Here is an 11,135-nt window from a genome sequence, read left to right as displayed (position 1 = left end):
ATGGCTCCCGATTGAACAGAGATCAGAGCTGCCAGCCGAACAATCCCACCGACAATGCATGAGAGGGAGCAGGCAGTTATCTCGTTACGTGGCGCAGTTCCCACTTGCAGCCCTCACAGGGCAGGGCAGGCCGGTTGCCTAAGAGGGGGTCATTTCACAGGATCGATTTCCCCGAGGGCCGTTGTCTCATTTACACGGAAGGCATTTATACGTCTGTCAGCATAAAGGGGCCTCGGGCTGGGGGAAGTGACATAAGAACGGCCAGACTGGGTCAGAGCAAAGGTCCATCCAGCCCAGTATCCTGTCTACCGACAGTGGCCAGTACCAGGTGCCCCAGAGGGAATGAACAGCGCCGGTCATCACCAAGTGATCCATCCCCTGTCGCCCATTCCCAGCTTCTGGCAAACATGCTGCTGGAGTATTGGCTGTAGTGGAAATGAGAATCAGAGCCTGGCTGTTTAGTTGCCTGACATTTTTGTCAACATTTGCAAACTCCTTGCTGCATTGACAGGGCTTCTGCATTTCTTGCATACAATCATGTTTATCCCCCTGCTCGCTTCGTTCGGCGGCTCAGCCCTACACATCTAACGCAACGGAGGTGACGCCGAGCCCGTGAACAGTCCGAAATCCCAGGTTCCTGACTGTTGCTCTGAGCCATTGCTGCACCTCAAGCCGGGTTCGATCCATCCTCTTGGCACGGCCTCCCTTCAGTGCTTTCTCAGGCTCCCTGCTGTAGTTTCCAATACAGCAACCTCAGCTTGAGTGTGAACGATCTGTTTTGCTCACGTGGCTTAGAATCATAGAATCTCAGGGTTGGAAGGGACCTCAGGAGGTCATCTAGTCCAATCCCCTGCTCAAAGCAGGTCCAATCCCCAATTTTTGCCCTAGATCCCTAAATGGCCCCCTCAAGGACCGAACTCACAACCCTGGGTTTAGCAGGCCAATGCTCAAACCACTGAGCTAGCCCTTCCCCTGCTTCGTTTAGGCTTCAAGCACAAGGGAACGTCCAGCCCCCGGTTTGACGAGCTGCTGGAAGAGTTCTAGCTGCAGAGTGAGCAGCCCTCCGCCTCGAAGGTGGGGAGAGGTAGAACGAAGGGGCCTGCCAGGAGGTGTTTGTGGTGGGGGTCCAGGCCTCAGCACAGCGGTGGGTACGGGCTCAGGACCCGGTAACTGAGTGTATTCCAATTAGCGAAGGTGCACCGAGAAAGCAGGGTGTTATGGAGCACGTACAAGCTGGACGGAGAGCGGGGATTGGCCTTTGGAGCCGTCTTTCTCCATCAACCCAACTCCAGGATCTGGTCGCTAGCAGAGCACGCTACACAACCCTCCTCTTTGCCACAGCGTTTCCACCAGCACTGGCAAACTATACAGAGCTCTCTGTTCCCCTGGCAGAGACGCTTCTCCGGAGTCTCAGGAAGCCTTCCCTGGAGTCCTCTAGTGCAATCACCCTGTGGATCTCCTTCACCTGAGAGAGGAACTTCAATCTTGCAGTGCTGGAGACTACGGGAAGCCCTGAGCCAGGGAGGTGTTTGTCCCCCGAGGCTTCCACTGAAGTGGGACATGCCTGCCCCGGCCCAGAGAGAAAACGTTTGCCCCCTGCATGGCAGGTGAAGAGCGACCAGGCTTGCGGGGGCTTTCTGAGCATTGCAGGGGACTCGTTACTGTTTGTTGTCCGCAGTAATCTTAGCACAGGGCTCTGCCAGGGGCTTGCTGGCTGTGCCTGTCTCTTAAGCCAACGTTTTCCTAAGTGGCCAGCGATCTGGGGTCTCTAGGATTAAGTGGCGGGCTGGGGAAAAAGCAATTAGAGCCTCTCTGCGGGACAGCAGCTGCCAGCCTTCAGTGATTGTTCCCACCCGCCATGGGGCCAGGCACTTGGGAGAAAGCGAGGAGCCCTCTCCCATTGATCGCCCCCCCCCCCCCCCCCCCCCCCCCGCATAGGCACCATCCACCAAACACTGGATCCGAGGGGAAGGGAAGGTTTGATTAATGCTGAGCACTAAGGGGGGGGACATCCCCTCCCCCCAGCAGCCACCGGGCAAAGGCAGAGCAGTGTTTGTCACTGATAGCGTCCATCAAACTGAAATCTCAGGCAACTTCCCCTGAGACCATGTCATCTCCTGGAGGGATTAGCTCTGTCATTTCCCTGCGGGCTCTCTTTTCATCCCCACCATCCCCACTGGTGCGTGCATCAGGCCAGCAGCCAGAGACCCACAATGATGCTGTTACCCCTTTTGATCCAAGCGACTGGCCAAAGTTTGGGGCCTTGCAAGTTGTTTCTGCTAGGAGAAGTCAGTGATGGAGTCAGGTCTGATGATGGGTCTCTTCTTGACATCTGTCCTCACTCGCAGGGTGGGATTCTGATCTCAGTGATGCTGGTAAACCCCACTGACTGCCAGGAAGTGACTCCGGCTTGACACTGAGATCAGAACCCGGGCCAGTGGCTGATGCTTCCCCAGGTCCAGGAGATGACCGCTTTCTGCCCTTGAGGTAGCAGAGTTGCTGTTGTAGAGTTGTGTTCTGTGTGTGTGGCTGGTTGGGAGTGGGGGCTGGTTTTCCCCCTCCTTCCCCCTGCAAATCTGCTTTGCTTAAGACTGTTGAAAAATCTGTAGGAAAATGAATTGATTCTTAGTTCAGAAAAGTTGATAAAAATGTCTTTTTTTTAAGCAAGGAGACAAAAAAACTCAATTGAATTTAAAAATCTATTAAAGAGTCTGATTTAGGGCCCAATCCTGCGGGTGCTGAGCGCCTTGGCCCTGACCAGGAAAAACTTCCTGTAGCAGCAGTAGTCCAATGGACCAGGCTGCCGAGGGAGGTTTTGGAAGCTCTTTTGCTGGAGATTTTCAAAAGGTGGCTGGAGCCATCTGTCTTGGATGGTTTAGACCCAACAAATCCTGCACCTTGGCAGGGGGTTAAACTGGCTGACCCTTGTGGTCCCTGCTGACCCTATGGTTCTCTGACCCAGCATTGCCCTTAAGCAGATGTTTAACTTCAAGCACATATGAAGCCCTCTCGGTCAGTAGTACCACGCACGGGCTGGGAGGGAAGCGCATACCTCAGCCCTCTGCTAGACTGGGACCAGGATCAAGCATTTAGGGCTCAATCCCAGGCGAGGCTAGTCTGCCCCCCCCCCCCCCCGCTGCACTCAACACCTTAACTTGCCAGTGACAGCAAAGTGAAGGGTCTGGTTGTCCTCTCACTGGATACAAGTCCAGCACTGCTCCCAATTTACACCTCGGGGACTGAGACAGGAATCATAGAATCTCAGGGTTGGAAGGGACCTCAGGAGGTCATCTAGTCCGACCTCCTGCTCAAAGCAGGACCAATCCCTAAATGGCCCCCTCAAGGATTGAACTCACAACCCTGGGTTTAGCAGGCCAATGCTCAAACCACTGAGCTGCCGCTCCCACCCTCTCCCAAGCTCTGGGGCTGCAGCTTGGTCCTTAACCTCTTCTTCATCCTTTTTCCCCCAGCCCACCCCTTCAGGCCCTCGTCTTATGGCATCTACTGCCTGGAGCAGAGAGATCTGACCCCTGGAGCAAAGGAGACAGCAAGTCAATCACTTTAATCTCCAGCTTAGAATTTCCCGGCTCCCGAGCTGCAGGGAAGTGTCACGTTCGAGGCGATTTGGCTGATCGCCGATGCTGTTTCTTAGTCTCGCTTAAACCACCGAGGGCTCTGATGGTGTTTTCCCAGCTGCCCGGAGCAGCCTCTTGAACTGAGCAGAGCAAAGCTGTGTGTGTGTGTGTGTGTGTGTGTGTGTGTGTGTGTGTGTGTAGATATCCATCGGCTCCATTTGTGGCCACAGCAAAAGGGAGGCGAGGCAGATGCTTCTCCAGCCGTGCATTCGTGTGGGGATCGCATCAGAGGGTGACACGTCACGTTCCCAGGTGGGATCGGAGACGAGCAATAAAATACTTCATTAGAATCAGGGCGCTGACATTTGGGTTTTACATTTATCCAAAAGGTTGCGTCTCCCCTGATCCACGAGCAGACAAGGGCTTCTGCTGTCAAAGCCGCTTGTGATTTCTGTTGCGTGCCTTGATTAATTCCCAGCCGCCAGCCTCTCCAGCACTCCTGCCCTCCCGCAGGAGCGCCTATCGGCTTCCAGTCCTTGATAAGGGAGCTGCGCTGGACAGCACAGCCTCCAGCGTCTCCGGGCTTGCCATGCTTGACGCTGTATGTCTGACAAGAGATTAAACGGGACGGAGTGGAGTCTGAGACCACCCCACAGGCTCATAGTCATGGGGCTTTGCAACCGCAATTACGCCTAACCCACGCACTGGGTCACTCTCTTGATCCCCCTTTTATGGAGGGGAAACTGAGGCACAGAGCGGGGCTGGGAGACCGTGAGTGAGACCGTGGTAGAGTGAGGACCAGAGTCAAGCTCTCCTGCCCCCCTGTCCTGTGCTTTCACTCCTGGACCATGCTTCTGTCACCGTTCCCGTTACAAACCCTGGGCCAGATGCTCAGCTGGTGCCGACGGCTGGAGCTATGGCGAATGACACCAGCGAAAGCTCTGGGCCCAGGTTTTGCTTGGGGGTTATGCCAAGGGCCTAAGAGATGGATTTTCAAAACCTCACGGCTTCCACTTAGGCACCTAGATGAAACGGTCGGATTTCCCAAGTGCTCAGCGCCTAGCAGCTGCCCCGGCAAACAATGGGTGCTGAGCTCTCTTGGCAGAAACGTTGACTGTGTCTAGGCTGTAACTGGACACAGCTGGGGGCCTGACACTCAGCTATGCCAGCACAGCTCCCCTGCCAGGAGCATTGGGACAACGGACTCGCACCAGACACAGGGCTCCTCCTCAGACTGCTGGGTGTGCATAAGGCAGATTGGAGCAAGAGAGACTGAGACAGCTCCTTCACCCTCCGAGAAGCCGGGAGGAGGTAGAACATCACGGCATGCCAGGGAGCAGAGGTCTGGGTGAAACCCCCTTGAAATCCCCAGGCCTGGATTCAGCCCTTTGTGCTGAATGGGGTCATAAAGAGCGATCAGCGGGGGTGGGGAAGGGTTCCCAGGGGCAGGTTGTCCCACCTCTGGGTTTTCTTGCCACTTGCTCTGAAGGATGTGGTGTTGGTCATGGCCCTCAGGTCTGCTGGGCCCAGCCAGGCTGACGTTCTTGTGACCGTGCATGCAGTGTTTGCCGCAGGGGTGCCACCCAATGCTGCTGCTGGCTGCAGACGTGGCAGTGTCATGGTGCAAAACAGCGTAACGCAAGGACATTGTGGCCGTGCCCCGACCTTCAGAATGCCATGAGATTACTGAGTGATGGATTTAGAACAATAAATGTTGGGTTCTTTTTATTTCCCTTCTGGCTTTTGAGCCTTTCGGGTACCCTGGCTTCACGTTGTCAAGCTTTTCTCTGCAACCGTGAGGGCTTGAAACTTACTTTCCCCCCCGGAAGCTGAGATTCTCCTGCAATTGCTTCATTCCAGCAGCTGGGGCTGTAAGGAAAACGGTAGAGATCGTGAAAATATCAGTGGGGTCCACAACACTGTGTAGACTTTGTGGTGCAGTGATTTTGTGGCTCTTAGGGGCTCCTCCCAAGGACCCCAGCTGCGTAAAGCTCAGCTGTGCCTCCAACCCGATCGATCTCGCTGCTGGAGGTGTAAGAGACTCCTAGGAGTGTATAACATGGTGCACAGGGCCTGGGAAGTGTCCATATTAGTTTTTATGAAAGTTGTATACATTTCTCTGCAGGTTTGATGGGTATTGTATTTCTGGCTAATCCTGTAGTACCCCAGGTCAGGGGCTGTAGACAGGAGGAGTAGACCAATACTTCCAATAGCTAACCACTCACCAGTAATTAAAGGACAAAGCAGAGAGCCTACTGCTTTGAAGTCTAACCTGACCCTCCCACCCTTCCCCTGCTCCAGTTTGGAGCAGGTTCAGGGTCTCAGGAAGATCAAGGAGCTGTGAACTGGATCGAGGACAGCCTCTGAACTCAGAGTCCGACACTTACTCAGAGAGATGTTGGCTGAGCCTCAGACTCAGAAAGGGTGGCTGGGACAAGTGGGCAAGGAGAGTACAAGAATGAAAAGAGATAAGACGCATTTGGGGTCTTGTTATTTTAGCCCTTTTCTCTCTGTGTGTGATGTTCCTAGGGCTAGATAAACCTAGCTCTGCTTGGAACAAGCTGTTCTCTCTCGCTGCGTTTAGCAGCTGTCACAGCTCCCAAAGGAGATTTTAGAGCAGGGACCAAACCCAGCCGGCCAGGCTGGAGGTAATACAGTTGGGAAGCAGTGGGGTGCTGTAACCTGGTGGTCAGATCAAATGTGGCGTGTACGGTGGGGTTCCCTTCAGAGAGGAGTGCAGGTGTAGGACGAAGTGCCCATGGAGAGAGAGATCCCGGGTGCAGCTCGCTCCTGCCCCATAACACACATGACCCTGGCTGCCTGCTCTTGGTGTTTGGAAGAAACAAAGATTTAGGACGTTCCCAAAGGGCTGGCATTGCCTGGCATCCAAGCCTGCATGTGCCAGAGCCACTCATGCAGGGCGCGCCGCACAACGCCTGCTTGGGCAACGGACCTTTGGAGCTCAAGCCTGTTTTCATTCATGCTGTCACGGAGTCCCCGGGCGATGCTCTGGAACTGCTCCCCATGAAGCCAGGCAGGACTCCGGGGAAGTCTCCTTTCTGGGAGCAGCCTGTCTGCAGGACACACAGCTCACACAGCTTCCACCTTCCTGGGTCTGACCTTGGAGCATTCAGCATCCTCTGCCCCTCCGTGAGCTTCCCCCAGTGAGTCCGCTCATGCGGGGCTCCTGGGGAAGCCAGAGGGTCCTGCACCCCAACTCCGCAGTCAGACATGACTCTCAGCCAGCCAGTAAAACAGAGGTTTATTAGACGACAGGAACATGGTCTAACACAGAGCTTGTAGGTGCAGAGAACCGGACCCCTCAACTGGGTCCATTTTGGGGGGCAGTGAGCCAGACAACCACGTCTGCCCTTCACTCCATGTCCCAGCCAGCCCCAAACTGAAACTCCCTCCAGCCCCTCCTCCTCTGGGCTTTGTTCCTTTCCCGGGCCAGGAGGTCACCTGATTCCTTTGTTCTCCAACCCTTTAGCTCTCACCTTGCAGGGGGGAAGGGCCCAGGCCATCAGTTGCCAGGAAACAAGGTGTCGGCCATTGTCTGTGTCCAGACCCCTGCACACACCTGCCCTCTAGGGCTCTGCAATGATCATACACCCTTACCCCACCCCCTAGATACTTAAGAACTGCATAGGGGAAACTGAGGCACCCCCACACTATTCAGAGGAAACATTAAGAACAGTCCCACTTCGTCACATATGCCAATGAGGGCCTTTTACACAACTGCCTTTCCTGCATACCTGATGACGGGACATACAGGCACAGGCATGCAGGAGTCCCTGCTGCCCCAAGCCAGCCCCCCGGAACAGCTAGAAGAGGCATGTTGTTCTGTTTTCCTCATCTGCTAATTCACACACTTGCAATTAAACCTGACTTGAAATGAGCAATCAAGACTCCATCCTCTCCTGCCCCCTTGGGTGTGTGATTGCTAAAACAGGGCTTGAGACAGAACCTTACTGTTCACAAGCCCTGCCCGCCCCCGGGGGCTGATCAAAGAGCCAGATTTCAACTCCCTGCTCCCCCACTGCATTAAGCCAGAGCCTGCTGTTTATTTTGAGGTCGTCTCTGTGTGGGGAAGGGAGAAAAGGGGCTTAGGGCTCATGGGAACAGGACTTCTCTTCTCTGCCAGGCAGTCGGTAGGATCAGTGTGTGCGTGTGCCTGCTCTCTCGCACACAGTGACTTGTTTTCACTCACCAACACGCGCTCTCTCTCGCAGCCAAGCAGCAGTACAGAAGCGGTATCGCTTTCCCCAGTTGTGGGCCGAGACACCCGGCCTCTTTAATGACTTTACCATTAGCCTTTCACACGCCACTTGGGTTTTGTCGCAGTGGCAGCAGTTGAAACACTGGAACAGATCCCCCGCAACAGCACATCCCCTTCTTTGCGCGGCACAAAGGGCCCTTTGTCCCCAAAACCGCCACCTCCCGAAGCACTTGTGTCACAATCCGGAGCAGGGACTGCTGGGTGCCCAGCTCCGGCTCTGCTCCTGGGCGCTGCCCCGGTCTCGTTCCCCCAGGCAAGGGAGAATTGGACAGAGCAGCTGTCACCAAAACACAAATTCATGTCCACAGGACCATTCTGTCTTGGGTTTCTTGCCTCAGCTGGGGGTTTCCCAAGGCTCCTTGAGGAGCTGTCCGGAGTGCTGAAATCCTTCTTCGCTTGGGGCATCAACGCAAGACTTTAAAGGAAGAACAGTACAGAGGAGCTCCCCGCTCGCCCTCCTCCCCGCACCCTGCCTTAGCAACTCTTCTCTTTACCCTGTAAGTCTGTGACTTTCAGTGTACCAGAGGGGATTGAGACACTTGATTCCCATTCATTTGAATGGGAATCAGGAGTCCAAAGCCCTTAGACAGCTTGGAAAATCTCTGCCTAGACCTGATCTCCAGGGATTTTTGTCCCCTAAACCCTTGGATCCCACATAAATTTAAAAAAATTACTAGATCCCCCCACACATACACAGCTCCCCCTTTAGTGTCATTATTTGTATTCCAGGGGCCCTCAAAGACTCCAGTCAGCTCCCCATAGTGCAGGGGGCTGAATGAACAGATGCTACTGCCCTAAATGTATCCGGATAGCACGTAGTGATTGCAGCCCCTTTGTGCTAGGCGCTGTACATACACAAAGCAGGAGACAGTCCCTGCCCCAGAGAGCTCACAATCTAAATAGACAAGACGGACAAAAGGTGGGAGGGAAGACGGAGGCACAGAGTCAGGGAAAGACCCCAGTTGTCCTGGGTCCTAATCTGGTGCCTCAGCCGTGACACCTCTAAATTGAGATGAGCGGAGCTTCACGCACAGGACAGAGGCTCAGGCAGTTCCCGCTCTGCTGGCAGGGCTGAGCCCTGCCTGGGGTGGGCTTTGCTGGCACGTTTGCTGAAGGAAGGGGTTACCTTGAGCAAGAGTCCCGTCAGCGCCTCTCGGAACTCCCTTCTCACCAGGCAGTAGAGGATGGGGTTGAGGCAGCTGTTGGTGTGAGCCAGGCACACGGTGATGGGGAAGATGTACTCCTGGGTGTTGTAGAAGGCTTCGGTGAAGGGCACCAGGTTGAATTTGATGAAGATGCCCCAGGCCGTCAGGGCTTGGTTGGGGAGCCAGCAGATGAAGAAGGAGAGCACCACGATGGTGACCGACTTGGTGACCCGGGACCTCATCTTGGGGTTGCTGCTGCTCATCCTCATCCTGCTCAGGAACCGGAGGAGGAGGACGTAGCATGCTGAGATGATGACCAAGGGGATGACAAAGCCCAGCAGGACCTTCTGGGTCTGGTACAAGCCCAGCAGGAACTGGGGGTCGATGTCTTTCAGCTCTGGGAACTTGACCAGGCAGAGCTCATCCCCGGAGACCCTATGGGTGGTGGAGAAGATGGCGTGTGGCAAGGTGGCTATGGCGGCAAAGAGCCAGATGATGGCACTGGCCACCTTAGCCAGGCACGTGGAGGAGGAGCCCTGGTTGGCCTTCAGGGACAACACAACAGAGCAGTAGCGGGCCACGCTCATGGCGGTGAGGAAGAAGACGCTGGCGTACATATTCATGGCCGAGACCGAGGAGATCAGCTTGCACATGACCTTGCCAAAGGGCCAGCTGAAATCCAGGGCCGTGTCCACCGCCCAGAAGGGCAAGGTCAGGACAAACTGGAAGTCGGTCACCGCCAGGTTGAGCACAAAGAAAGTCACGCTGGACATTCTTCGGCGGCGCCTGGAGCCCAGGAGGAAGAACACCAGCAGGTTGCCCAGCACCCCCAAGGTGCAGACGATGGAGTAGACAATAGCGATAGCGATCCGGGTGGCTTTGGTGCTGTCCAAAGGCAGGAAGGAGACCAGGTCCACCAGGCTGTGATTGGAGATATTCCTGTTGCCTCCTGCCAGGAGTTTCTCATCCGTGCTGCAGCAGCTGTGCTCAGACATGCTGGTGCTTGCTCCTGGCCTCTCCTCGCCTTCCCGTTCAGAGCCACGGCTCGCACTGGGCTCTGCTTTTTGCTGCTTCCACCAAGTTTCTGATCCGATCTCGCGGCACCGCTCCGTTTTGATCAGCCCACGCAGAGCCCCCCTCCCTGCCACACAAACCTGCTGCCTGCTCCCCCAGCTAACTCTTTCCTCTCCTGCACTTGGCAGGGAAACAGCAGGAGAGGACGGTGTGCCGGAGCGGCTCCGACAAGGAAAGGGGGCGGGAGGGGAGAGGAATCGCAGTGTGGCCAGTGCAGCGCACGCTGTGCAAGGAGAGCAGGAGTAATATTAAGGTGACTTTTACCAACGTCCCTCGTAGGATGATTATTTCTTCTTTGCACTACAGCAGCGCCCAGACCCCCTGACTTGGCGTCAGCGTCTCATTGCGTTCGACGCCATCCAGACGTGTAGTCAAATGACACACCTTGCTCGAAACAGGGGAAACTGAGGCACAGAGCCGGGAACTGAGCTGCTGGGTGACCTTGGACAAACGGCTTCCCCTCCCGCCCTTTGTTTATTTAGACCGTGAGCTCCTTGGGGCAGGGACGGTCTCTCACTGTGTGTCTGGGCAGCGCCTAGTGCCCCAGGGTCCATACCACCTCTAGGTGCTACTGGAATATACCTGCTAATAATCTGACTAGCTGTGGTAGGTTTCTGGCCCCCCATCACCACCATATCTGAGCTCCTCCCAATCGCCAATGCATTTATCCTCCCAAGGGCAGTGCTGTGATCCCCACTGTACAGCAGGGGGGCTGGGAGATTAGGGGATGCACCCAAGGACATCTGCGGCAAAGCAGGGGCTCAAACTTGTGTCTCCCGAGCACTAGGCTAGCTCAGCCCTAACCCCTGGCTCGTCTCACGCAGGGCCTGGAGTCCTAGGGCAATGGCAAGGGTGCAATAGGTGGGTGAGAGACAATCGGAGGGTGGGGTGGGGGACAGGAGAGGAGGTGGCCTCAGCAGCATGAACTCGTTTCAGTGCAGACGAGCCGTGTGCAACGCAGCCCTCCAGCTGCCTGTGTCTATTACTCTGTTCATGCAGGTTTGCCAGCACCTCAGCCACGCCTCCACTGTAAGTTGTTGTTTGTATTGTCATAGCACATAG

At 55.4% G+C, this 11,135-nt stretch overlaps 1 protein-coding gene across 1 annotated transcript; it reads right to left on the bottom strand.

Moving 5' to 3' along the window:
- Positions 1 to 7,641: 7,641 nt before the first annotated feature.
- LOC102941370 (relaxin-3 receptor 1) lies at positions 7,642 to 10,065 on the bottom strand. Its single transcript, XM_007072231.3, has one exon. The coding sequence runs from the start codon at positions 9,992 to 9,994 to the stop codon at positions 8,879 to 8,881; it is 1,116 nt and encodes a 371-aa protein (XP_007072293.2). The 5' UTR covers positions 9,995 to 10,065; the 3' UTR covers positions 7,642 to 8,878.
- Between the last annotated feature and the right edge of the window lie 1,070 nt (positions 10,066 to 11,135).

This window comes from Chelonia mydas, chromosome 25, assembly GCF_015237465.2.
Source record: "Chelonia mydas isolate rCheMyd1 chromosome 25, rCheMyd1.pri.v2, whole genome shotgun sequence".
Taxonomy (NCBI): Eukaryota; Metazoa; Chordata; order Testudines; family Cheloniidae; genus Chelonia; species Chelonia mydas.
Note: the sequence above shows the minus strand (reverse complement) of the source record. Positions and strands in the feature narration are given on the sequence as shown.